The sequence below is a fragment of the Equus caballus genome, chromosome 24 (genome assembly GCF_041296265.1).
Source record: "Equus caballus isolate H_3958 breed thoroughbred chromosome 24, TB-T2T, whole genome shotgun sequence".
NCBI lineage: Eukaryota > Metazoa > Chordata > Mammalia > Perissodactyla > Equidae > Equus > Equus caballus.
In genome coordinates, this window is record NC_091707.1 from 47401953 (window position 1) to 47428843 (window position 26891).

General features: G+C 50.3%; 1 protein-coding gene across 6 annotated transcripts in view; it reads right to left on the reverse strand.

Moving 5' to 3' along the window:
- Nucleotides 1–26891, reverse strand: part of CCDC88C (coiled-coil domain containing 88C) — a 132526-nt gene that overhangs the window by 55224 nt on the left and 50411 nt on the right. For 2 of the 6 annotated variants that reach the window (XM_023628281.2, XM_023628280.2), the window contains exons 4-10: nucleotides 24585–24654; nucleotides 11004–11062; nucleotides 10154–10237; nucleotides 5056–5196; nucleotides 4577–4761; nucleotides 3790–3871; nucleotides 3268–3426 (exon numbers count right to left, since the gene is read on the reverse strand). In XM_023628281.2, the coding sequence (XP_023484049.2) occupies nucleotides 3268–3426; nucleotides 3790–3871; nucleotides 4577–4761; nucleotides 5056–5196; nucleotides 10154–10237; nucleotides 11004–11062; nucleotides 24585–24654 (780 nt within the window). Of the gene's footprint in view, nucleotides 1–3267; nucleotides 3427–3789; nucleotides 3872–4576; nucleotides 4762–5055; nucleotides 5197–10153; nucleotides 10238–11003; nucleotides 11063–16894; nucleotides 16988–17480; nucleotides 17598–24584; nucleotides 24655–26891 lie in introns of those variants that run through there. The other 4 variants (XM_070249392.1, XM_070249390.1, XM_070249391.1 and 1 more) reach the window with 4 other exon arrangements.

A 26891-nucleotide genomic window follows, 5' to 3' on the forward strand; every position in this document is an offset into this window, starting at 1 on the left:
CAGGTATCAGCTTATCCAAAACATTTAAGTCCCCAATTACCTTTTCACCTGGGACTTTGTCCTCCCCCCAGTATTTGATCATGAAAAATTTAAAACATACTGAAAAATTGAAATAAATATATTGTGAACATCACGTACATACCACCTGGATTCTACAACTAGCATTTTACTGTGCTTGCTTTATCACAGGTGCATCCATCTATCCAGCTCTCCATCCACTTTATTTTTTGGACGTATACACATCATACTTGGGTCTTTTCTCATCTAAGGTTTTATCACGTGCAGGTCAATCTCAATTCACAGACTCATTTCTGCACGGCACTGTGCTTTTAATTGCTTAGCAATGATTCCTGGAATCTTGCGGTGAATCCCTTGGAAACGTCGGTCAATACATCCCGGAAAATCCAGTTTTTCATATAAAGCTGGGCACATTTATTTCCTGAAACACAAACACGGGCCCATCAAAGTCACCTGTGCGTCAAGACAGTGCTGCCCCTGAGAGGGGTCCACTCGGCACTAGAGGGACTTGCCGGCCCAGGCCTGGGCCCCTGCGTCTGGGGCTGGGGGGGGGGCACCTCAATCCTTGAAGGCCCCAAACACTCCCTTGGTCTCGTCCCAAAGCAACCTGTGTCTAGGTCTCTGAGCTGCATGCCAGGTTAACTCCAACCCACACCTGCATGCTCAGGGAGGCAGCTGGCCAGGGGAGGCCCGTGCAGGTTCCTGAGAGGCGCGGGCTCTGGCACAGCACAGCAGCAGCCGCCAGCTCTGCAAATGCTGCCCAGTGAGAACCCCAGATATAATCCCGCCAGTAAGTGTTTATCCAACACCTCCTACTGGTGGACGCTGCTCTAGGTGCTGAGAATGTGTCCACGGCCAAAGTAAACACAACCCCTGTCCCAGGGGGCCTGTGCCTGTGAGTGCAGGGAAGCTGCAGGAGAAAGTGAGGCTTGAACGGCAGACTCGGGGCTGCATGTGAAGCCGGGTGACTCTTGACGGTCAACCTGCCCGAGCTCAGCTCCTCCTCTGCATGGCAGGGAACCTCTACCTGGCAGGGCTGCGAGGCCAAACGAAAGGGCCTGCACACAGAAGGTGCTCTCCTGATGCTCAGCCCCTCCCAGCCCTGGGGCAGGCAGTGGGAGTAAGCTCAGTCAGGCTGACGGAGCAGGGCCTGCCCAGGCAGATAAGAGGGGTGCTGGTTCCAGGTGGGCCCTGGCTCGCTGGTAGACCGCTGCAGCCCACAGCATCCTGACACCCCTTCTGATCTGTTCCCCACAAGGCAACCCGAACAAGCTTTCTGAAATACAAACCACACCGCTCCCCTCATTAAAACACTCTCAGAGTTGGGGCCTATGACCCCCTCCAGACAGCTGGCAAGGCTGTTGAAAGTACTCCAACCTAAGGATGAGTGCACAAGCATTCCTGTCCTCCGCTGTCATCTGAGCCCTGATGTTACAGGCATCTGAGAAGAGCGTGCCTCATCCTCTCTATAGTGGCCTGGACTCTGTGGCCCAGGCCCAATTCATCAGCCTGCCTTGGCCACGAAGTGTCTGCAAACCCACGTGTGTCACTGCCTGCCCCCGAGGAAATGTTTCACGCAAACACATGCCATTCCTCCTGTGATTCATAAAACTCAAGCAAAATGTAAGGCAACTTTTCACTATGAAAATTATTAACCAATATGAAAAACATTGCTATTACTACACAGAGGCATGGAATTTGAGAATATGGAAGAGGAGTCCCCCTGGGGAAACCCCTCTAAAAGTCAGGAAGCTCCCTGAATGCAGGGAGCACGTCTCGTGTCTAGAGCCCCTACTCTGGGTACAGGGCCTGGCACCAGGCAGGTGTCTGCATGACCAAGCGAGTTTGCTTGGACAAGGCCAGGAATGAACACAGAGACTAGAGACTAGATCCTGAAACCCACCCCCCTCCATGGGACAGAGTACTGGGGTGAGAGGCGCGCTCGACCTGTGGTCCTGTCTGGGGGCTGCATAAGGTCCCGGATGTGCAGGAGGGGCTGCTGAGGCTGCAGGTGGGGGAAACTTGTGCATGACTGTCCCTGATTCTCCCGACTGTGGCATTTCCAGGAAGCGATGAAAAGCCCCGGTATGGGTCCATGCCCCAGAACCTGTGTGCAATGGGGATTTACACCTTTCTCCAACAGCAGGGCCAGTGGACCATTTCCAGGACAAAGCCCAGAGCTGGTCTCCCACCCCACTCCTTGCTGAGGCTGCTTTCTCGCAGCACCAAGGGCACCTTCTCCACAGGGAGTAGGGCAAGTGACCTGTCACTGACATTCCTAGGGGAACAGACACTCCTTGAGTAGTTGGAGGAACAAACAGACCCTGGACCACAACCTTCCCCAACCCGTCTCCACCTGGCCCAGGGACCCAGGGCCCACCTGCAGCAGGAGAGCACGTGGAGGTCTTCGGCCCAACAGCCCTCCCCAGGCACGCCTGCCAGCAGCTCGGCAGGAGGCCAGAGCAGGAGGGGGCAACATTATGCTCCCCAGCCCTGTGTGGAGTCCCCTTGAAAGCCTCCTGGCCGGTAAGACGACGTGGGGATGACTTCTCACCATCGAACACGCCCACTCGGTTTCACCCAGCTCACTGAAACCACCCCCAAACCTCCTGGAATTGGCAACAGGGGCAAAATTCCCAAATCCTCAGAAAAGAGGGTCCCGGAACCCATTGCTGACATGAGGCAGTTGAGGTAAGTGGTCAAAATATCATGACCCCCTGGGGTTTTGGTTTCTGTCCCTGCTTAGCCCTGATGCCCTTCCGTGCACCTACCCAGAACCTCGGTGTCAGAGCAGGCTACACAACGGAGGGCTTACTATGCGACTTGCCCAAATATTAGGTATTTCACCCCTTTCATCTTAAAACCTCACCAAGTAGTACAATTATCTCTGTTTTACAGATGAGGAAGCTGAGTCCTGGCAAGATTAAGGCACAGAAATGGCAGGAAGTCGGAAAAAAGAGATCCATGAACAGAAGGTCATCAGGGTGGCATGAAGTGGAAGAAGGAAAATCCTAGAAGGAATCAGTGTCCTTCTTCCCCTAACCACATTGCTTCTCCGCACCCACATGGACACCTCGGGATGGACGAGGAGCAGAGGGAGGCAGACGTGCAGACAGGCCGAGGTGCTGGGAAGCCATCAGCTGTGGGAACCTTGGGGCTCCTCTCCCCAGAAACCTCCGAGGGCAGAGCAGTCCCTGCGTCCTTCCGGGGAGTCCGCAGTCGCCCTGCCCTGCCTGCCCCCGGGCTCACCTCCATGCGGGCCTTGTAAAAGTCCACATCGTGCAGCTTCTCCTTGCAGCGCACCAGCTCCATCTCCAGCCTCTCCACGCGGTTCGCCTTCTCCCTCAGGGAATCCAGCTCGTCGCGATAGGCACGGGCAGACCGGGCGTCAGCCGCCAGCTGGATGTTCTGGGGGGTAGGCAAAGGCAGGGGACTGGCTTAGGGCATCCCTCTTGGGGAGGAAGAGAGAGCCAAGTGCCCACATTGTGGTGCTTCCTGGATGTCCAAGGAGAAGCCAGTTTCCAGTGGCCAAGTGGCTCCATGTGCAGGCCACTCTGTGGGGTCCCCACATGCTGTCACTAAGACACCTGGTCATCCCCACCACAGTTCTCAGGACGACTGGCTCTCAGGCAGCGTTGCTTTGAGCAGGAAGGAAACAGAGCTCTTTCCTGGAAGCTCCCCATGTTGCATTCCTGAACCTCCGGACCAGTTACCGGGGCATCCCAGCCGCCACCACCCCCTCCACACACACGCACAGGCCTTCGCGCTCACCTCCTGCTTGACCTTCTGCAGCTCCAGCACCAGCTGATCCACCTCATGCCTGGTGTCCACAAGCTGCTCTGTCTTCTCCTCCCTGGGGGTGATTCGGGGGACGCGTGGTGAGAGGGCTTCCTTGACGAGCACCTGGGAACAGCCCACCTTGCGAGACCACAGCCACGGCGGGCAAAGAAAAGGGAACCTGGCTTCTGGGCTGAGGAGGGAATCTGGATGTGGGGTTTGCAAAAATGTTCCCGACTCAAAATTTTTCCTGTTCTGTTTTTAAGTTTTCAATGACTGCCTCAAACTACCTCCACCAGACACCGGGTTTCCTTGTGAGGGTGCGGGACAGACAAGGAGACCCCAGGCGCAGCTGCATGACTCCACAGCCAGGCAGGCGCCAAGGCCCACTGGTGGGGAGGTGAGGCGGGCAGCTCCCGAGATGACAGGCAAAGTGACATTCTCCAGCTGCAGGAAAACGGGGGAACAGGCTCACCAGATGGGGTGAGCTGCATCCTCCCTCCGCCCAAGAAAACATACCAGTACGTGGTCACTTGAGGCCCAAACTGGGCTTGAGTGTGGACGGCAGAAGCCCTAAAGACCTGGTAGATCCCCTCCTCATGCAGGCTCAGGAGGGAGGTGACTAGCCCACGTTCAAACAGTGACGGAGCCCAGAGCAGAGCCCAGCTGACTCTGGGGCCAAGTCAGAGCTCTCCTGCTAGTGAACCACACGACAGACACATGTCTGAGACACACCACACAAAAGCAAAAAAAGCCAGCCCGGGGTCATCGGAGGACTCACAGCTCCTGCCTGACGCGGCGCAGCCTGGCCTTGGTGTCCGCCAGCTCCACGGCCAGGTGCTGCTTGTCTTCACTGGAGAGGCTGCTGGTCGGGCTGGGGGTGGACTCGGAGCTGGACGACTTGACGGGGCTGGGCGGGTGCTGGGCCTGGAGGTAGTCCCGCTCCTGAGTGAGGTCCACGATCAGCTACAGCAGGGCAGGAGAGAGGGCAACGAGCCGGGGCTCAGCAGTGGGCTCCCGTGCCCAGCACAGTGCCGACACTCAAACTCGGTGGAAAACGACCGAAAGACAAGAAGAAAGTAAAAGAGAAGACGTCAGCGAGACAGAAGTCAGGAGGGAGGCAGGAGAAAGGTGGTGCAAGTTTTCAAAAAGAGATGAACTACTCAGTGGGAGAGAAAGGAGCACATGAATGGAGGAGGGCCCCATGCCGGGCATTTTGAGGTGCTTCTTTCCTCCCGCAGGTGTCTCTGAGCAACGCACCTCCGTGCACTCGTCTCGCTCGTCGATGAGTCTCCGCAGGTGAAACACCATGTTCCTGGAGAGGGCCTCCAGCTCCTCCGGGGCCACGTCCGGGAGCTCCAGCCACTGCAGGTCAAACACGTTCTCCTGGTTGTGGGTCACCTGCGGGCGGGCACACACAGCAGGGCGCTTCAGAGGCAGGGCAGGGAGGGCTGGGGGCCCCGAGAGCACCCCCTCCACATGCCTGGTGGCGGGGTCCCAGCTGTCTCACTCCACTGACAGGATGAGCCCCTCACTGACATTTTCTGTGACAGGCAGGGGGCACCTTAAGCAAGCGCAGGCAAACCCTCTTCAGCCGGCCTCCACTAATACAGACCACGGGCTCAAAGAGGACATCGATGTTTTTTTAAAAACCAGAAAGCACTCCTTACAACAGAGCATTTCCCTTAACGGTCTGCAGATACGTTTACTGGAGCACCATCAATTTACAACACAAAGAAGGCAGCCCGGGTGGTGGGGGGGTGGGAGGGTGAGGAGAGGGACCTTATGTTATTTCTTAAAATAAAATCTAATGCAAATATGGCAAAATGTTAAAAATCTTAAGGCAGAATGTTGAGTACGTAATAATCTTGTTATTTGGGGAGGAAATATGTTATAATCTACAACAATTCTCATCTTAGCCTGTATCTCACTCCCACGGGCCACCTGAGCACCTGGTTTTCCCCTTTCTGTCCCCTGTGGGCGGAGGCCCGTTGCTTTGGCCACACTGGGCAGCCTCTTGATGGACTCTGCCAACCTCACCTTCTCAACTCGACCCCCTCTGATCTGCCATAGGGGGCAAAAGATCCAATTTTGAGTCCTCACCCTCTCAGTTTGGGAAGATAAATACTAGCAATACGCAGGCTTCAACAGGGAAAAACAAAAAAAAAAACCCAGGGCTATCCACTCAGTAGGCACACCAACAAAGTTCGCAAATTTTTCAGTAAATGGAGGCAGAGAATAGCTAAAAAACAAAACAAAAAACCAAACAACCAAAGACAGGGCCCTTCCATTTCTTAGAGGACACTCACTTTTGACACAGGGATCATTCAACATCCGCAAGCCAATCAACATGATCCACCACATCAACAAAACGATGAATAAAAACCACACGATCATCTCAATAGATGCAGAGAAAGCATTTGACAAAATCAAGCGTCCATTTATGATAAAAACTCTCAATAAAATGGGTAGAGAAGGAAAGCACCTCAAGATAATAAAGGCTATATATAATAAACCCACAGCCAACATCATACTCAATGGGGAAAAACTGAGCATCATCCGTCCGAGAACAGGAACAAGACAAGGATGCCCACTCTCACCACTCTTATTCAACATAGTACTGGAGGTTTTGGCCAGAGCAGTTAGGCAAGAGAAAAGAATAAAAGGAATCCAAATAGGCCAATGAAGAAGTGAAACTCTCACTGTTTGCAGACAACATGATTTTATATATAGAAAATCTTAAAGAATCCATCAGAAAACTATTAGAAATAATCAACAACCACAGCAAAGTTACAGGGTACAAAATCAACTTACATAAACCAGTTGCACTTCTATAATAACGAACTAACAGAAAGAGAACTCAAGAATACAATCCCATTTACAATCACAACAAAAAGAATAAAATAGCTAGGAAGAAATTTAACCAAGGAGGTGAAAGACCTATACAATGAAAACTGTAAGACGTTATTGAAAGAAGTCGATGATAACATAAAGAAATGGAAAGATATTCCATACACGTGCACTGGAAGAATTTTTAAATACAGTTAAAACATCCATACTACCTAAAGTAATCTACAGATTCAATGCAATCCCAATCAGAATCCCAATGACATTCTTCATGGAAAAAGAACAAAGAATTCAAAATTCACATGGGGCAACAAAAGAGTCCGAATAGCTAACGCAATCCTGAAAAAAAAGAACAAAGCTGCAGGCATCACAATCCCTGACTTACAAACTCAAAAAAAACTACAAACAGCATGGCACTGGTACAAAAAGAGACACACAGATCAATGGAACAGAATTCCAAACCCAGAAATAAAACATACATCTATGGACAGCTAATCTTCAACAAAGGAGCGAAGAACATACAATGGAGAAGGAAAGTCTCTTCAATAAATCGTGTAAGAAAAACTGGACAGCCACATGCAAAAGAATGAAAGTAGACCATTATCTTTGGCCATACACAAAAATTAACTCAAAATGGATCAAAGACTTGAAGGTAAGACCTGAGACCATAAAACTCCTAGAAGAAAATATAGGCAGTACACTCTTTGACATTGGTCTTAGAAGGATCTTTTCGAATACCATGTCTTCTCGGACAAGAGAAACAAAAGAAAAAATAAACACGTGGGACTTCATCAGACTAAAGAGCTTCTGCAAGGCAAAGGAAACCAGGATCAAAATGAAACAACAACCCACCAACTGGGGGAAAATATTTACAAAACGTCTATCTGACAAGGGGTTAATCTCCAAAATACATAAAGAATCACACAACTGAACAGCAAAAAACCACCTGATCAAAAAACGGGCCAAGGTTGGGCCGGCCCACTGGCATAGTGGTAAGTTTGCATGCTCTGCTTCAGCGGCCCAGGGTTCACTGGTTCGGATCCAGGGCACGGACCTACACACCACTCATCAAGCCATGCTGTGGCAGGCGTCTCACATATAAAGTAGAGGAAGATGGGCACAGATATTAGCTCAGGGCCAATCTTCCTTAGCAAAAAGAGGAGACTGGCAGCAGATGTTAGCTCAGGGCTAATCTTCCTCAAAAAAAAAAAAAAAATTAAAAAAGGAAAGAGGATACGAACAGACATTTTTCCAAAGAAGATATACAGATAGCCAATAGGCACATGAAATGATGTTCAACATCACTAATCATCAGGGAAATGCAAATCAAAACTACACTAAGATATCACCTTATACCTGGTAGAATGGCTATAATCACCAAGACAAAAAATAACAAATGTTGGAGAGGGTGTGAAGAAAAGGGAACCCTCATACACTGCTGGTGGGAATGCAAACTGATGCAGCCACTATGGAAAACAGTATGGAGATTTCTCAAAAAATGAAAAACAGAAATGTCATATGACCCAGCTATCCCACTACTGGGTATTTATCTAAAGAACTTGAAATCAACAACTCAAAGAGATTTATGCACCCCTATGTTCATTGCAGCATTATTCACAACAGCCAAGACGTGGAAGCAACCGAAATACCCATCAACTGATGAATGGATAAAGAAGATGTAGTATATATACACAATGGAATACTACTCAGCCATAAAAAAGACAATACTGTCCCATTTATAACTACACGGATGGACCTTGAGGGTACGATGTTAAGCAAAATAAGTGAGAGAAAGACAAACATGGTATGATTTCTCTCATATGCGGAAGATAAACTAACATGGACAAGGAGAACAGTTTAGTGGGTACCACAGGGGAAGGGGGCTGGGGGGTGGGCATAAGGGGTGAAGGGGCACATTTATATATTGACTGATAAAGAATAATGTTGAGCTGAAATTTCACAATGTTATATAAATTATTATGACTGCAATAAAAAAAAAAAAGACACCCACTTTCTTAACTCTCCCCGTCTTACAAAGGAAAAGTTGGGATTCAGCTGATCTGGGATAATCAGGAGACATCTGATCCCATGGTACAGTGCACCTAAAGGCACAGAGCTAGGGCCTGCTCCACATCAATGCTTGGGAAAGGCCTTGCATGTCTCAGGGGGTTCAGGGGCGCAACACCACCCACACAACAGTCACCCAGGGAGCTTCTAATTAAAGGCTCGTGCCCTCCTCCCCTGATTCTGACTCAGTGTGTCTCTCTTGTGGGGCCCGGGCCGCTGAAGGTTTAAGAAACAGCCAACTAATTCTGAAGCCCAGTTCCCACTGCCAGCCACTGAATTTGATCATCACGTAGGACTCTTGGCTGCATCCCTTCTTGGTTGTTTTTTTTAAATCCTGCTGGCTGAGTAGCAAAGAACTGGCTAGTCTCAAGGACCTAATCCCCAGATAGATACAATTTCAATACACACAGACACGCAGGCAAAATGAAAAGGCAGAATGGCTCTTAGGCTAACAGGTGGCCGGTCACCGACAACGAACGGTGGAGAATATTTACTACAATATTGACTTTCTCCTGATGCCAACGTTGCTGGACCCTCTACCCACAACAAGCCACATCTACCTCCTGCTTCAAATCGTGAGTCAGAACCCACCACCCCACGGTGCGCTGGCGGCTGTGCAGGCCCATCAGCCTAGCCGCAGCCCGTCCCTGCACGGGTGTGAGAGGGTCTGTGTTCAACTGCCCCTGCCAGTTCCACACCTGCTCTTACGTGCTCCTGCTCACGTCCCTGTCATGCATTTATCCCCTCTGGCCAATCAGACTGAAGGCTGAACCAGATCTCCTAATTAAAACACACACGCTTCCTTTTGGAGGGAGGGTGAGGGCGGAAGTCAGCGGAGTAAATTTTCAGGTGGGTGCTTGCCCAGACAGGCTCAGTTTCCAGGGCAATCACCTTCTCAGTTCATACCACCGCTGCCAAGGTCAACGCCAGGGGCGCTGCCCTCAGTGCAAAGCCCTTCTGACCCCTCCCCCGGGGCTGAATCTCTGCAGACAGCCCCCTGGGACTTGTCGGTTTTTTCAAGTGGTGTCAGCTTGTCTCTCTGCCATGTCACTGAGAGAAGCAGAGACTCTCTCTCCATAAAGATCAACCATTCGAAGCAGGCTGACATTTGCCAGAATACATTTTCAGGGCCTGTAAATCAAATTCTGAGCCTAAATCACTTGACAGTTTTTAAAAATAGTCTCAGTCCATATTAGGCAAGAAGAAGCGGCAAGAGAAGACTTGATTGAGGTGTTTTTTTTTAAAATCTTTATTTTTACTCTCATTTTATTTTAGCTTGCTGGTGGCTACACCTTTCCAAATAGAATCAATTTTTCTGTGGAGTCTGAAACCCAAAATTAGCAAAATCGTAAAGGGGTGATGTATTCTTTAAACTTTTTGCTGGTGGAGAGAGCCTGCCAGGGGAGTGCCGCCCACAGCCAAGCCCACAGAGCCACACACCTACCTCCTGGATATGGGCCACGATGCCGGCTTGGGTCTCAATGTCCAGCTGTTTGATTCTTTCAATAAATTCCTCTTTCCTCTCACACTGTGGAGGGTCACACGTGTTAATCTTAGAAGCATTCTGCGAGTGAGGGCCACCTGTGGCCGCCACAGACACGCAGTTTCAAAATGAACCACCCAACTCACCCGGGGCTTTCTCCTTTATAACCGAGAACACTCTTGTCCTACCAGCCCTTCTACTGAGGTTTCTCTGGAGGTTGCTCAGACCGCCTACATCTGAATCACTGGGGGATTTGTTTTTAAAAAGCCCAGCGACTGAAAACACAGGGGGTGGGACACACAAATGTGCACTTTGAACAAGACCTCCAGGTGATTCTTGGACATGTAAAGATGGACAACACCTGGCTTAAGACAGGAGCGGCAAACTTCACCTGTCAAGGGCCACGTGGTAAATTTTAGACTCGGCGGCCATTCGGTCTCTGTTACAACCACTCAGTCCATTGCTGCAGTGTGAAAGCAGCCACAGATGAAACTTTACTTACAGAGATAGGTGGCGGGTCAAATTTGGCCCACAGGCTGTAGTCTGTTGATCCTTGTTTCAGATGTTCCTATACTGGGGACAATTTGCTGATGGCACGTTGGCCTGAGGGAGCCCCACCTGACCTCTTGCCCAGGTGCCCTGGTGCTAGAAAGCTAAGACGCCACCCTAGATGGTGGTCATTTCTCTCTTGGGAACACAGTGACCTTCTGTCATGTGGGGCTGAAGGCAGCTTCACTTAAGGGGCGTTTTATCCCCGGAAATGCATACACATGATGGCCAAGCCCCTGTCCAGCCCCCGGCCCACCCCTACCTGGACGGCGCAGCCCAGCACCAGCAGCAGCACCTTCTTGATCTCCTCCATACTCTTCCCTAAATCAAAAGAGCAACGCATTTAATTACACACAACTGTTCATAAAATTTCAGCGACACATGTCTGCTGTGAGGGAAAAAAAATGATCAGATAAGCTAAAAAAAACATCTCTCTACCCAGTGGTATCCACTTAGGTATACACACGCCATCTGTTTTCTACATATGGGCTTGTTTACTTTTTAAACCAAGTGAGAATTCTGTACATAACTATTTGTGGCCTTTCCATTCAACAATATCAGAAATATCTTTCCACAATAATCAATGAACATCAGCATCTCTTTTTAGCGCGTGTGGTACACAAGCACAGTACAACAGGACGGATAATTCCCATAGGAAATACTGAGTCGACTCTAACACAAGGCTGTATACACATGTACCTCTTCCTAACACAAAATTTCAAACAGAGAAGGGAGAAGAGTGTCACGAACCCCCATACGCATCAGCCAGCTTCATGTTATCAACCTTCCGCACATCTTACTTCATCTCCCTGCTCCCTCTTCCTCAGTTTCTCTGTTTGGCTGGAGTATTCTAAAGCAAATCCCAGACAACGCATTCCCATCATTTTCGATGGTCCCATGTTTTGTACAAAGGCCACAAACTTATACAACCAATTCCCTTCCAGAGGTTCAGTTTTTCCATATTTTAATCTAAATGATGCTACAAAGAACATCTTGGAGGCTAATTCTTTATGCACACTCTTATTTCCCTCTTTAGGAAAAACTCATCTTTTAAGCTTTTCCTATGGCCAAATTACCATTTTACTCTCACAACCATTATACAGACAAGCCCCACTGCCACACACCCAGACCAACACCGTCCTACCACTCTTTCTCAGCTTTGCCAGTTGGATAGCCCAAAGAACTGTTTCATCATTTTACATTGTGTCCCTTTGATTACACTTGAGGCCGAATGTGTCTTCATCAGTTTATGAGTCTTGACCACATAAATAAACAAGAGTCAGGATACCAGGGCTCCAGACCTGGCTTGGTCACCAGGAGCCCCATGACTAGGACAAGCCATACACGCTGTCTCCCAGCCTCAGTTTCCACATCCAGGAAATGGAGGCAGCTGGTCTGAGTGACATGCAGGACAGCTTTGAGGTGAAAAATCCTGTGGCTTTGTGCACTTTTCATTATATGCTGCTCTATTTGGTGGAGAAGGGACATGCCAGAAATAGCATCGTTTTCTCGAAACACTCGCCAATACCCACTTGCACTGTGTTAAAATGGCCCAGAGTATCACCAATGACCCCTGGGATGGAAAAAACCCAAAGTCATGCCCCAGACGCTAGTGCTGTGGTTCACTTCGGGTCCTTGGGTGTAAGGCATGAATGGAGTAACGTGTGACCTCGGCCTAACACCTCTCAACTGAGAAATAGCTAAAAACGGCTCTTCCTGAGATGATGACGGCACGGTCAAGTCTCAGAACGGGGACTGGGCATTCGCTCGACTGAAACCGCATCCCCCTTCCCGCCTCCCAGCCTGAGGGTGGGCGGGAAGGGACGGGGTGCTGGAACGCAGGGTCCCTGCAGAACATTCAGATCCCACGCTCTGAGGAATAAGGTTCAGTCTTGCGCATCAATCTACTGTGGTCAAACCCTTCCCTTTACTATTAAGTGTGGAGCATCATCAGTGTTTGAAATGCAAAAACTTCTGAGGTTTTTTCTCTTGAGGCCTTTTATTTGGCCCGAGAGGCTCTAATCCATAGACAGAAATACATCCCCACAACACTCACTTCTCGATGAACGCTGAGCTGACCATCAGCCACATTTTCAGATTTGACAAAAAGAAAAGGCAACGCCCATCTGAGTACTAACAGCCTCCAATCGGTCTCGCCAAAATCTCCGCCAGCCATGGCGCTCGCGCGCGCCCGCCCACGTGACCGTCCTCCCCTCAGTCAGTCCCCAGATGACTGGCAAGCGCGCTGAGCCCCCGGAGGACGGAATCGCTGCAGACCCCTCGGAGCGGCCGCCGCTCCTCCTCCTACCGCGCGGTTCACCTGCAGAGGCCACGCACCTGGGGCTGCAACCAGCGGAGCCGACCCAGGAGGAAGGCGCTGGAAGGGCCTCAGACGAGCCCAAACATCAGGCAGAGTTCACATGGTGAATTTTGTGCACTCCGTGCACAGCAAAGCCCAAAGGATCCAATTATATCATACTTTACATCAATTTAAGCAACTGATGATCCATTTCCCCAGCTCACAGCAGATAAAAGAGCAAATTAAAAGTGGGAATGAGTGCTAGACAGGCCTGCTGCTAGTGGAGAGAGCTTAAGCCAGTTAAACCCTGTGAGCGCTCGCGCCTACACACATAGACACACACAAACACACACACACACACACGCTCGCGCTCCAAACTACATTCTGAGGCTCTTCAGTGAAAGAACAAAGGGTTCTGCTCCCCCAGCACCCTGCAGTTACACACAATGACAACCGTGATTCATTCATTCATTCATTCATAAACACACATCCGACATCAAGGAAAAACTAAACGTGACCCAGAGGACTGCTCGAAAAGCATGGAATCCCTGTTTGCTAAGTTTTGCAACAGAGCAGGGAAAAAAGGTTTTAAAGGTAGGGAATTACTTTGAGAAACATTTTCATGGAGAAAGTTATTCAAAATAAACCTTTTGGGGATGAACGAGGTACTAGGAAATTCACCTCCGCCCTCCTTCACATGAAGCAGCGATGTACGTGCTGGTGCTCACCAGGCTAAGCGAACAAAAACATTTGCTGCTAACAAACGCATCCTGTGATTTTTACACCTACACAGATTCCTAGGAAACTTAAAAAAAAAAAAAGAGAGAGAGAGAAGCAGAATTTTCCTCCTGTCTCACGGGAAGCTGATGCCCAATTTCTCAGGATTTCAGTAGAAGAACTTCCGTTATTTTCCTAAGTCTTCCAGACTGCGGGTTTTGAGTAGTTTCAAAACATATCAGAAGATTCTCCGCTGGGTGCCTGCCATCAAGATCAGCTCAGGGACACAGTCAAGCAAGGAAGAAACAAACCCACAGAAACTCCCTCCCAAGCACCTTCTATGTGCTAGGTGCCTGCTGGGAACGTAACCGTAATCAACACAGGCCCCTGAGCTCAGACAAAGAAAACCAGCAACTGTAAAAGGCTGAAGACGCTACGGGAACGCAGAGGAAGGACGTCTAGTCTGCAGTGAGGATCAGGCGAGGCTTCCCCAAGGAAATGATCTCTGAGCTGAGGTCAAGGGTGAGGAGAGATGTGCGGGGTAGGTCAGCCAAAGCTTTTCAGGCACAGGGAACAGCACTGCAAGGCTAGAGGTAAGAGAACGTGGTGTTTGTCAAATTATAAATGCTTTGTGGTTAAGCTTACTAGAGCGGGTTTTCAGAGAGTAGGGGAGGGGAACGAGGCCCTGTGGATTTCTGCACTGAGTGAGTCACAAGCAACCAATGGGTCGGGGAGAGTCAAAAACATCAGACACCCTCCTCATCCACCCACAACCCCGGGGGAATCCCACAACGGCCTGAGCTAATGGTTGAGGCTAAGAAAAACCTTACTTACTTCAGTACCTGCTTCCTGGAGTCTTGACACAGAGAAACCCACGTCAGCCTTTCTTAGCAGAAATGGAATGCACTTACGCTGATCTAAGCTAAACATAAAGCTACGGATATTTGCAGCCATCAGCTTCCAAAACAGAAGGGGAACTATCTGATATCGCACGTGTTAAGGGTAGACACGGGGATAGGAATGTAGATGGACAATTAAAGTAAACCAACCTCTAAAATGTGCAGGTTGGATTAGATCAGAGTTGGAAAATTCTCTGCCTTTCTAGTCTCGTGTCAGTGGCAGACACGGCTAGTCAATCACGACACTTTCTTATTGAGCCTGGAATGAGGCCTCAGAATCCTTCTGAACACAGTCCTCGATGGCCACTGCCAATCAATGGATGTTGGCCCATGAAACAAAACCTAGATTCCATGTCTGGTACATGATCTCTAGGGTCCTTTGTCGCTCTCCTCTTTGATTCTCTAAGATGTAGCCATCTGAATGTTCACAGTTCCTGGTCTCCGGATAAGGAAAATAAATCTTGACGTCCATAAATGATCACATAGGGATGAAGGAGGGGGTCCATGCAAAGGCAGGCAAACAGCCCTCCCTAAGAGGGAGCTCTTTCTGCCCCAGACTGTACACCCTCTGCCTTCCTGAGGTTGGAAGGCACAGTGATTTACCGTCAGAGCAAAGCAGTGACTGACTCCACTGTCCTGCGGTCTCAGCTCTGTACAACCACAGAGGCCCCGGGTCCCCAAGTTGCCACCCAGGCTGACGGGTTAAACCTCACAACCTGGAAGGACTGACCCAATTCAGCAATTAATTCGCCCAGCCCACGTGCCCTTCATTCCTCACATCATCACCACCCTCTAACATGACATGCTACCGCTGGACTGACTCCCCACGGCAATCCCCAAAGGACGGGACTGCCTCCAGGGCACAGACAAGGAGAGGCTCAGACAGGCCGAGTCGCAGAACCAAGACCTGATCCGAGGCCCGTCATCGAACGCATCTGCTCCCGCATAACTCAGTACCACCCCGTCCCCCGGAAACCATCATCACTTATTCCATTTCCTCCCAGGGCAGGCCTCGATCCTATGGAGCTTCTCATCCCAGCACCACAGTGCAGTTGTTTAACCAGTGTCTGCCGACTGAACAAGTGACGGCAACTGTCAGCATCAGGTCCCCGGGCAGAACAAAGAGAACCCCTTTCTTGTTGGGATGGAGATTTTATAGGTATACGTATATATAAACCATTTTTTCTTAATAATTCTACATTCTACTGACCTCTGACTTATGTGCCAGAGTCAACTACTAACTGTACTTTCCCTGGCTTCTTATTTAAAAACCAGTCATTTCATAAAGGTGACTATGGGGCTGTCTCATTGATCTGAAAAGAGAACTGCACTGAACACGACCCCGCTTCTCCTCAATGGGTGATGACACCCCAAGGCTCACCCACAGGGGTACAGCTCTGTGCGCCCTCCTCGGGGCTCTGCTTACACCCAGAACAGCTGGTTATTATTATTTTAACAGTCAGGATCACCTTGGGTTCCAGGGGCACTGCCAAGGAGCAGTGTGGACAGTGAATTCCTCGGGGTGGGCACACAGGGACCCTCCATCATCCCTGTCCCAGTCCATGGGATAAGAGGCTGGCACCTCTACACGCCACCTCAGCCTGGAGAGCAGCTCCTGTAAAACCCTCACCTCGATTTCTTACACCAAAAACGTTACAGATGTGGCCCCCACCAGGCATTAACATAACCAGGCACTCTCCCATTTGTTTAATTAGTCATTCAACAAACGTTTATGAAATGTGGACTTGGGCAGGCATCTAGTCACATATCCGTGTGAAACGGTGCAGGGGTTTTCCGAGTTCTCTCTTGACTTGACCAGTGGCCCCCTATCCTAGCATCTCTCCATCACCCGCACCAAATCTGGCCCCACCCCCGGGAATCCCAGCACCGCTGTGCGTGGGCAACGGGAAGCCTGTGCCCAGACGACAGAAGGCAGCTCTCCCACGTTAAGTAGAACAATTTGAAACAGCCACCTCAAGCCCCTCAGACAGTGTTACCACCAAAAATGACTCATCAGCCTGCCCAGGCCGCCGACGCTGAGAGCTCATCCGTTCCCCGCCACCAAATAAGCAAAGAGCAGAAAAGATGAACCAACCACAAGAATTCAGCTTGCCACCCAGCGATGGCACCGACTCTAGGCAGGTGGTGGCACAGGCAGGCTGTGATCTGAGAAAGGGTCCCTCCCAACCACCAGGCGGAAAACTCAATGCCCCAGATCCCACCAGTGAACACAAAGACCTTTGACAAACAACATCTCGTCCCTCCTCCTCGGGCGGCCGCGGCCACAGAGAACAGTCCTGCCAGAAGCCATGGCGTGGTCACCGCAGCCAGGGGAGCGTGCTCTGTGTACAGACCATCGCTAGGAAGTTTACGAAACAGAGCCTGGTATCCAGGCAGATCCCCGGGCTGTTCAGGAGGCCGGCAGCTGGCCATGCTGGAAGGCTCGCCTGTGCTTGGTGTGAACCAAGCTTTTCACGGTCCCAGAAAGGCAAAGTGCTAGCTTTCAGCTCAGGGCCCGGCAACCCCCTGCATTCCAGATGGACTAGAAAACTCATTTCTGAGTCCAGCAAGCAGCACAGAAGGAAAGGAGCAGCCCAGAGGCCACGTCATTTGAAATAGCGTTTGAGAGCTACTTTTCAATTGAGGTAACAGTTTATAACTTTACACACATTTCAGGGGCACATCGTCATATTTTGATTTCTGTGCAGATTACATCGTGTTCACCACCCAAAGACTAATTACCATCCATCATGTGACCTGTCAGCCCTTTCATCCTCCTCCCTTCTCCCTCCCGCTCTGGTCAGCACCAAGCTAACCTCTGTACCTGAGTGTGTGTTTGTTGTGGTTCTGAACCTGCTCCCTCGAGGATGAAACAGGAAATATCAATAGGATCAAATGCCTGCAAGATTAGGTTTTCTTTACTTTTTCCCTCCTCATTCAAAGGACCTAGGGTTTTTGCAAATGCAAAAATAAAAATATATATCAACAAGATTAGAGCATTAAGGAGAAATGAAAAAAATAAGGCCGGGAACAAGAACACAAAAATGGCTCATCAACACCTCCTGGCAGCCCCTCGACCCACCACGTCCGCCACGGGACGAGCGGCAGGGCAGGGAAGATAGCGCTTTCATTTTTTGACAGAACAGCCTCAGTGGCATGAGGATTAAGACTGTTCCTGAGAAAGCAGGTTCTGTGCCCTCCTCCCCGGCTGCCACGGGGGCGGCAGCGAGCATCAGGCACGCCGGCCTCAGAGGTTCCCAGTGGGTCATCCAAAAGCAGAGCCGTGTGGCGTGGACTGTGAGGGATGGTTCCCACGGGACCTGGAAAGCACTTCAAAGAAGCAAGTAAACACCGAGAGGGTTAAATATTAAATTGCAAGGAGCGTTAGGAGTTTCCCTCCGGCCTTTGAAACCTAAACTTGAGCTGTGACAGAAGACTTCCGCCCTGCGCCCTGACCTGCCACTCCTCCTGGGACGCCCTGCACACCTCCACTCCTCTGAGCGTGACCCGCCTGGGACACCTTCCCTCTGCTTCTCTGAGAGTTCCTCAAGGCCTTGCCCGCACACCGCTGCCTCCTCCAGGAAGTCTTCCTGACCTGCCCCAGCTGAATTTGTCACCCACTTTGCACTCTGTGGAGCATGCGTACACCGCTTTTCATACCGGACAGACGCAGTTAACAGATGCTGTCTGTCTTCCCTGCCTGCCTCAACGCAGATTAGGGGCTTCTTGTGCCTATTCATCTCTGGGGCCGCTGGACCCGGGATGGTGGGCATCTGGCAACAAAAACTGGAAGAGAGGCATGGGCTGAGCTCCTCGGTGAGCCTCTGGCCAAGGGGCAGCCAGCTCGGAGGAGGAAGGGTGCGAGGGCATTCCGGCCTTCTGTTTGGGAGGGTGAGGAATTGGCTCTCTGGTTTCCTCAGCCAGAGCAGCAGACAGAACAGTGGCACTCAGCTGAGACATCGGAAGGACACCTGCAGCATCTGTGGGCACAGAACGCGCTGACTCCTCACGCTGGAAGGAAGAACGCGCTGACTTCTCTGTCGCTGCAAGTCCCTTCTGTAACCACCATACGAGGAAGAAAACCAAGGACTGAGGGCCAGCCCACTGAAGAGCAGTTAAGAAAATCCCCAAGGCTCTTCTCAAAGGCTCCAGCTGGGGGCCGGCCCGGTGGCACAGCGGTTAAGTGCACACATTCTGCTTCAGTGGCCCGAGGTTCTCCGGTTCAGATCCTGGGTGCGGACATGGCACCGCTTGGCAAGCCATGCTGCGGTAAGTGTCCCACATAGAAAGTACAGGAAGATGGGCACGGATGTTAGCTCAGAGACAGCCTTCCTCAGCAAAAAAAAGGGGAGGATTGGCAGTAGTTAACTCAGGGCTAATCTTCCTCCAAAAAAAAAAAAAAGCTCCAGCTGTCTTCACAGACAGGACCCTGTAGCGTGTGCATATGAGGTCAGCCCCTCCACGGACCTGGGAATCTTGCCTGACATTTAGAATGCAAGGAACAGCAGGCAGAACAATGACAGTGGCCTGTCCTCCTGCTGGGGACCAGAGACTGACTGCCTACATATACAACCATCTGCACAATTTATGATGATAAACACTTCTCTTACCCATGGGACCACATGCTGTGTGCCTCTGAATGAATTCCCTCCCTCTCTGGGCTGGGTTTCTGCGCCTATGTGGCTTCTTCCCTTGTGTTCTCAACAGCTGAGGTGGCACCAGCGATTTCCAAGTCTGAAAACCACTACTGCATTGGCTACAAACGTTGGAAGAAAAACCCTCGCTCTCTTCCAGCGTAACTGTTCTATGATTCATCGCAGAAATTAATTTGCTAACACCCTGGCTTCCTGTCAGACAGATCTAGTCTTCTCTGTGTGTGTGGCACAGTGACAGGCCTGGCTGCCGAGAAAGCAGAGCTCAATGGACCGGGGAGCTGGTCTAGTTCTGGGCAACACCCTCCCTCATTCTACAGGTGAAGCAGACATCGCGATCTCGTGGTTTCATACGACTTCCTATAGAACATACTCTCCAAAAAGCCACATAAAGATGTTTAACGGATGTGCCGCTGGCAAGATGGTGGGTGAGCACGGTTTTCTCCGGCCTAGGGGAGCCACACACACGGTGCCGGGCAGAGATCGACTCTTACTTGACCTTGACCACTGACACCTAACCTCTGTAGCTGTGAGAGCACGTGGTTAACACTGCAAGGAGCACTAGCTTGAAGGAGCAGGGAAGCGGCAAGAGGACAGAGAAGGAGACAGAGGTGGGTCTCCAGCACTTCTGTTACTTCACTGAGTGCCCACTATGTGTCAGGAACTACTCTAGACACTTGGAAGACATGGGCAACAATAAAAAAAGGAAAGCCAAGATTCCTACCCTCACGAGAGGTTACATCCTAGGAGGAGAATAACAAGCAATGCAACAGACATGAAAACATAAGTAAATTACATAGCGTACTGGAGGGTGATCAAAGCCACGAAGAAAGGGAAGGCCGAGCAGGATGAGGACTGCAGTCCTGAGGGACAGGCTGCAGCCGGAAACAGCAAGGTCAGGGGGCTGCACTGAGAAAGCAAGCAGCATTTGAACCAAGACCTGAAGGAGCTGTTCCTGTGAGTATCTGAGGGACAAGAGTTCCAAGCAGAGGGAACAGCCAGTGCACAGGCCCTAGTGCAGGGAGGGTGGGGACAGAGAAGTGACATAATCTGACTAACTTTAGAAGAGCATTGCTCCAGGGTGCTGTGATGAGAACAGTCTGCAGGGGCAAAGGCAGAGCGGGCAGCAGGTCAGAAGCTACGGGGGTTTGTCAGCAGTAAAAGACAGCAGTGGCTGGACGCACGGGGGCAGCGGGGGCAGGAGGAGGAAAGAGCTCAGACATCCTGAGGTAGAGCCTGAAGGATCAGGCGTGGGGTAAGAGAGAAGGATGAGATTTGGCCAGCAAGAAACAAAACAAAGGTCACCCTACAATACTCAGTGCTTGGAGCCTGCACACAGCCCAGCGACCAGGGAGCAGGCTTCCGGGCCAGTGCCATCATGTGAAAGTGAGGGAGGGGCTCAGAACAGGGTCCTGCAGGACCCCAGGCCTGGCTCCAGTAAGAGGGATCTGTAGTAATGAGGCAATGGACAGACACTTCCCCAGGATGGGGGGTCCAGTTCAGAGAGCTGAACCATGAAAATTCAGAGAGACGATCCGAGGCCTAAAACAGAAGATAAGAGAATGAGGATTTTTGACCCAAAGGGGTAGATTTTAAAACCAGGAGGAAAGGGTTAAAAAACAATTTAAAGTCTGTGAAGGGCTTATCTCCCATTCATTGATCTGTCACTGAATGTCACCCAGGGCAGAAAAAGAGAGAACATCCTTTTGTCCGACGGGTGCAGGAGGTCAGCAAAACATACAGAAAACCTTCATAACAGTACGAGTCGTGACAGGTCCCTATTTTAGATCAGAGGAAGGGGAACAAATGGTTGGCATCTCAGGATCTTTTAGTGTCATGTGTGTTGTGTGGGGGGGCGGGTGCATTAGATGTTCTGCTGGGATCTGTCCAGCCCCTGGCACCTGACTCCACTGTGCTTGCTGCATTTGCCAAGACCAAAAAATAACCCAAAACTGTGAAACGTTATAAATAACAGGACAGTGTCAACATCAGCCAAAAAGAGCAGAGGCGTGCTCCTGAGCCGTGTATGGCAGAATTAGTTTAAAAAAAAAAAAAAAAAAAAAAAAAGGCAGCCTCCTGGCATTTCCAGGCAACCACACAAAAAAGAAACCAACTTTGTTCTTTATTTAAAAAGAAACCCAAGTGCTTCACACATCTATTTTTAAAATTTAAAACAGAAAACACTATTCCATAAATACGTCTCTCCACCTCTGACATTCACGTTTGCATCTTCTTGCTGGCGGATATCGCCTGCCAACATCCTCTGCTCCCAGAGCCCCCTAGGACCGCTGTCAAAACCCACCCATGCGTGCACCCAGCTCACATCCCTCCAGCCTTGACATCGCAGTGAGGCAGCCCCTCCCCTCTCTGCACAGCCTGCCGAAGACACTGCCAGTCAGGCCCTGCCTGGGCTCTCCGAGCTTGCTGTGATGGTGGGATTCTCGTCCTTAACCTTCCTGGTGCTCACTGTCTCATCTCTCCAACTTCTTCAGAGCTGGGGCCAGAACCTCTCTGATTGACGTGTATCGAGTCTGTATGATGCCGGGTACCAGGGGGCACTCTAGTCACATGTCACAGTTTAAAATCAGCTTCTTCACTCTGTTCTAAAACTGGATTATGGTGAAGGCTGCACAACTCTGTACATTTATGGGGAAAAAAAAAATCACTGAATTGTTTGCTTAGAATGGATGAATTTTACGGTATGCAAATACCCCAATAAAGCTGTTAAAAACAAATCAGCTTCCACATCTCTGCAGATGTTTCTGTTCAGTGTCAGACCCGAGGTGGGGACCTGTGTTCTTTGCATAAGGTCAGTCTCTCAGCCCCGTGTGGTTCAGAGAGGCTGGAAGAGAGACTGCTGAGGGGAGTGCTGGAGCCAGGGTTCCAGCATGTGGAGGTGTCTGGTGGAGGAGGGGCCCCGGAGGGCAGGTTTCCAGATGGCAGCAGGAAGGTAGGACACCGACAGGGACGGGGAACTGACGGGGCACCAACAACAGGAAGGTGAGCAAGCTAAGCAGTACGATGGGGTGACAGGATGGCTGAGCGGGGGAAGAGGATGTGTTTAATATTCAATTGAAACATACGCCACCACCATTTGTGCAGGTCAAAATGGTTGAACACTGGCAACCACCTATGGTTCACCTAACACAAGTCGGCATGTGACAGGATGGGGAGCCCGGCTCGGGTCGGAAGGAGCAGGCTTCCAGTCAGCCCCTCTGCTTGTAGGCTGAGTGTCTGAGGGCTTGTCACTTAAACCCTGTGAGCCTGTTTGCTCATCTACAAAGGGGATGGCCCAGCCGCACCCCAGAAGCACATTTTCATTTCCATTTTTTAATACATGCACAATGCCCAGCACACAGTGGGCTCACCAAGGGCTGTAGGAGGGAGCATCTTTCCTTGCTGCTCCTCTGCCTTCCTCTCATCACCATACACAACTGTCTCCAGAGCAGGTGGAATACAATAACTAAGCTCGAACCACCAGCCTCTCCAGACATCGCTCTCCTCGCTCCCTTTAACAACAGGCCCCCAAATAAATGAGAGGCAGCACAGCTCTGAACAGCAAAGCAGACCCTGCTTTCCTGATGTTACTACAGAAATCACCAGTCCCAACTGTCCCTGGGCTCAGGGAGGTGCCTGGGATGGGCTGCATCTGGTCCCATCCGCATCCTCTACCTGATGGAACCATGAAATGAAGCCAGGAAACAAATGGCCCAGAGGCAGAGCCGGGGGTAAGGTGAACCAAAGGCTCCCTCTCATGACTCTGCAGAGTGGGGCAGCGCGGCCATGGCCAGGAGCCGCCAGGAGGGCCTGGCTGGACTCTGCAAAGCCACCGTGCAAGACTGTGCATGCTCACGGGCCAGCTGTGCTGAAGACGCACGGGAAGTCAGGGAAATATCTTCCTCAAGGAGCAAAAAGGTGGACACATCAGCCAGTTGGAGCCTAGGAGGACCCCTACCACAAGCAAAGTGATTTAATGCTCAGCTGCACCTGGCCTGTACCCCCAGAAGCTGCTGCTCTCAGACCACGGCACTAAATGAGAATTGCTCCCCTACGAGAACAGTCAGGTGCTGCACAATGATGTTTCAGTCAACGATGGACCACACATACAACAGTGGGCCCGTAAGATTAGTACCATATAGCCCAGGTGTGTAGTAGGTCATACCATAGAGGTTTGTGCAAGAGCACTCCATGATGTTTGCACAACAATGAACTCGCCTGACAATGCATTTCTGAGAAGGTACCCCGGTCGTTAAGCAATGTGTGACTGCCATGTCCTTGATGGTCACTTGCTGTACTCTCCCTTTGGTCTCAAGGCAACTTTGGCTCTTGTCATATGGACAGGAACCAGGATGCTCCGACTCCAGTGAGAGCAGGGCAAGGAGATGCCAACAGAAGGAAGCTTCAGTCCCTTCTGCAAAAGCCTCTAATGTGTGGGATCCTTACCGCATTCCTTGACCCCTCACCTATTCCAAGGGGCCCCAGACCCACGCTAACAAAGTCTCCACCGGAACAAGGGGAGTGCACGCCAGTGAGGGCCTGTGAGCTTACATCCATGAGCCATAGATGCAGGTTAACGCACACAACGGTGGAAGGGAGGATCTCCAGTGCCCAGTGAGTTAACTGACAGGTGTTAATTAAGCTCCGACCTTCTGGAAGATGTCCAGAAGCAATGTCATTCAGTCTTTCAAAGTCACACCTGGTCCGAGACCAGGCCTTAGAATTCCTGCCTACTCGGGCCCCAGAGCCCAGCGGGAGACGTGAAAACAAATACATGACAGGACATGCTGGTGAGACCTACCATGGTGAGAATAAAGCATCACAGGGTCCCAGCAGAACACAGACATTGGTTCCCTCAAAAGATTCTTACTTTCTTTCCAATAGGTACCACACCCCATGATGGCATCATCACTTTCGTGTTTACTGAAAAGGAGAGACCCCATGGTAGTGTCATCAAGTCCACATTTACTGAGGGGGAGAGACTCCCGAGAGTTTGCCATACAGCTGAAGCCCCTAAGCCCAACAAAGCAGTGGCCTCGCTTGCCTCTGCACACGCATCCGAGAGGTCAGGAGCATTCATTCTTAAGGAAGAAATGTGTTCTTGGCGTAACGCCTCCGGGTAATAAACCTACCCTTTAAAATCTCACCAGAACGATCATGTGTTTCCACTGTGCTGGCTCCAAGCTAGCTGGCAGCCAGAGTTGTGTATCCAACAGCTGCCCAGAGCCGATGGCACTGCCCAGGCACCACGGGGGGCCAGGGGGCCGGCTTTCACTCACCAGACAGCGGGTCTCTGCCAATCATCAAAACATTGGGCAAATTCATTACGATCAGCTGCTGGAGAACTTCCTACAGAAACAAAGGGGGAAAGATCCCGTTAAGAACAGGAAACAAAAATAAAGAACGACTAAGAAAATTACAGTTTATCAAGCCACTGGATGAGCATGCAGCCATTAAACGGTAACTATGAAGATACTATATAACAGGAAGGAACATTTACGATATAAATAAATGTGAAAAGTCAAAGTGAATTGTGCTTCTGCCTTCATCGCTAACAAATAAAAATGATGTCTGCCTGTATTCAGAGACCTCGGGGAAAAAAAAGAAGATACGTGACATGCTAGGAGAGCGGATTAGGTGTAAGCTTCTTTTTAAAAGACGTCTTTAATTATTTTTTTACTGTATGGTTTGCTTGTGCAATTAAAAAAATACAGAATCAAGATTAAAGAGATACTCCTGAGTCGTCCTAATCTGATGATTCAGAATCCCAGTCGGAAAGGAGGGGATCTCTCTCATTTACAGCAGCAACTTCCGTGGGAGAGGATAAATGACAGCAATCTGTGCCCGTGAGAGAGGTGGAGCAGGGGAAATGGGCGGCCTCCTGGCCCTCACACCACAGGTCTTTGAAAGGAGGCCCAGCACCAGCCATCGGTCATGCACCCCGTCTGGGAGCCTTTTCCCAGCTCTCCTCGGAGCGTGCCAGCTCATATGCGACCACCACTTAGGCTTCCCAGAGCACTTCTCGGGGCAGGTCAGCCTTCCCTGCCCAGATGTGCCTTGTTTTTCACCAATCAGAAGCTAAAAATTCCGTTTTACAGAAGACAAACAAGCAAGCAGTTTTCCTAAGTATTCTTGGTCTTACGAAAGTGGTCATTATAGAAATTTACCAACGAAGCTCTTCTTACGACTTTTAAGAAATGTTCCCACGCAGACATAGCTTTTTTCAGGAGTCACTATTGCATGTGTGAGGAATCTCTGCATTCAGTGTGCTACCAACTAGCACTGACGAAGCAAAGGGGGACAACTACCCGATCAGCTAAGCCCACAGGGCCCGGGAACATCTCAGAAATCTCTCTGAATTGTCAGTCAGAACGGAGGCCCAGGCCAGCACGCCAGGAGAGGCCAGCACTGTCAAAGAATATATAAAATGGTTTTATGCTCCCTCTTTATTATCTTTCTATGGCTCCTGTCCACACCAGAAACTGAGCAGAGGGGATGCTAAACCACAAGGTGGACCCCACTCTCAAACCCACTGGCCCCCTCTCCAGTCAATGTTGGAGAACATCTTTCTTTATCATCTGGGGTCACGTGTCACCGCATCAGAGATGGCTAATGTTTTCTCAAGCGTGACTCAGTGGGTAAATATCTGTGTGGGACAGAAGTCTGAGTTGCGTAACAGCCTCAGCCCTCCTTCAGGGCTTGGAAAAAGTCAACACGAAAAAATTATCTCTCGAGTGAATGCGTTTCACCAAAGGATTCCACGGTCCCACCCTGGGGCAGAACACACACCACCAGTAAAATCGGCGAAATCCACTTGCCAGCTCACTCATGCGGCCAAAGGAAGGACTCCCAGCCAGACGAGCCCATTGTCATGGAGCCCCTACCCTGCCCCAAGAGAAACTCAAGTGCGCAGCCCAACTTCCAGGTTTACTTATAGTCGCTGTTCCCTTTGGTCTTGGCTGGCTTCTTCTGCCACTGACCCAGTGTCTGGAGCACCAGCCCTCTGAACAGGGTGGAAGGGTATCCACCTTTATAAAGGACATACAGAATGTGAAATCGTTTTGAAGGTCTCTGCAATAACGTAGAGCGGTATTTTTATGCTAAATCATTAAGCAAAAGACCACTGGGAATATTGCTAGAAAATACTGCTAGAAAATCCATGAATTCCCTTTCCAAAACAGGATGCTTAATTTTGCCTTATCAGTACTTTCTAATTTTCCCACAAGAAATATGTGTCACTTGTGCAACTAAGAAATGATGCCTTATAAACAGATGATGATTTTTTTTTGAGGAAGATCAGCCCTGAGCTATCTACTGCCAATTCTCCTCTTTTTGCTGAGGAAGACTGGCCCTGAGCTAACATCCATGCCCATCTTCATCCTACTTTATACGTGGGACGCCTACCACAGCATGGCGTTTTTGCCAAGTGGTGCCATGTCCGAACCCAGGATCCGAACCAGGGAACCCTGGGCCACCAAGAAGCGGAACGTGAGAACTTAACCGCTGCGCCACCGAGCTAGCCCTGATGATGATTTTTTGATTTGTTTCTTTCAAAACACCACGTGTCTCCTAAAGACCTAATCCTG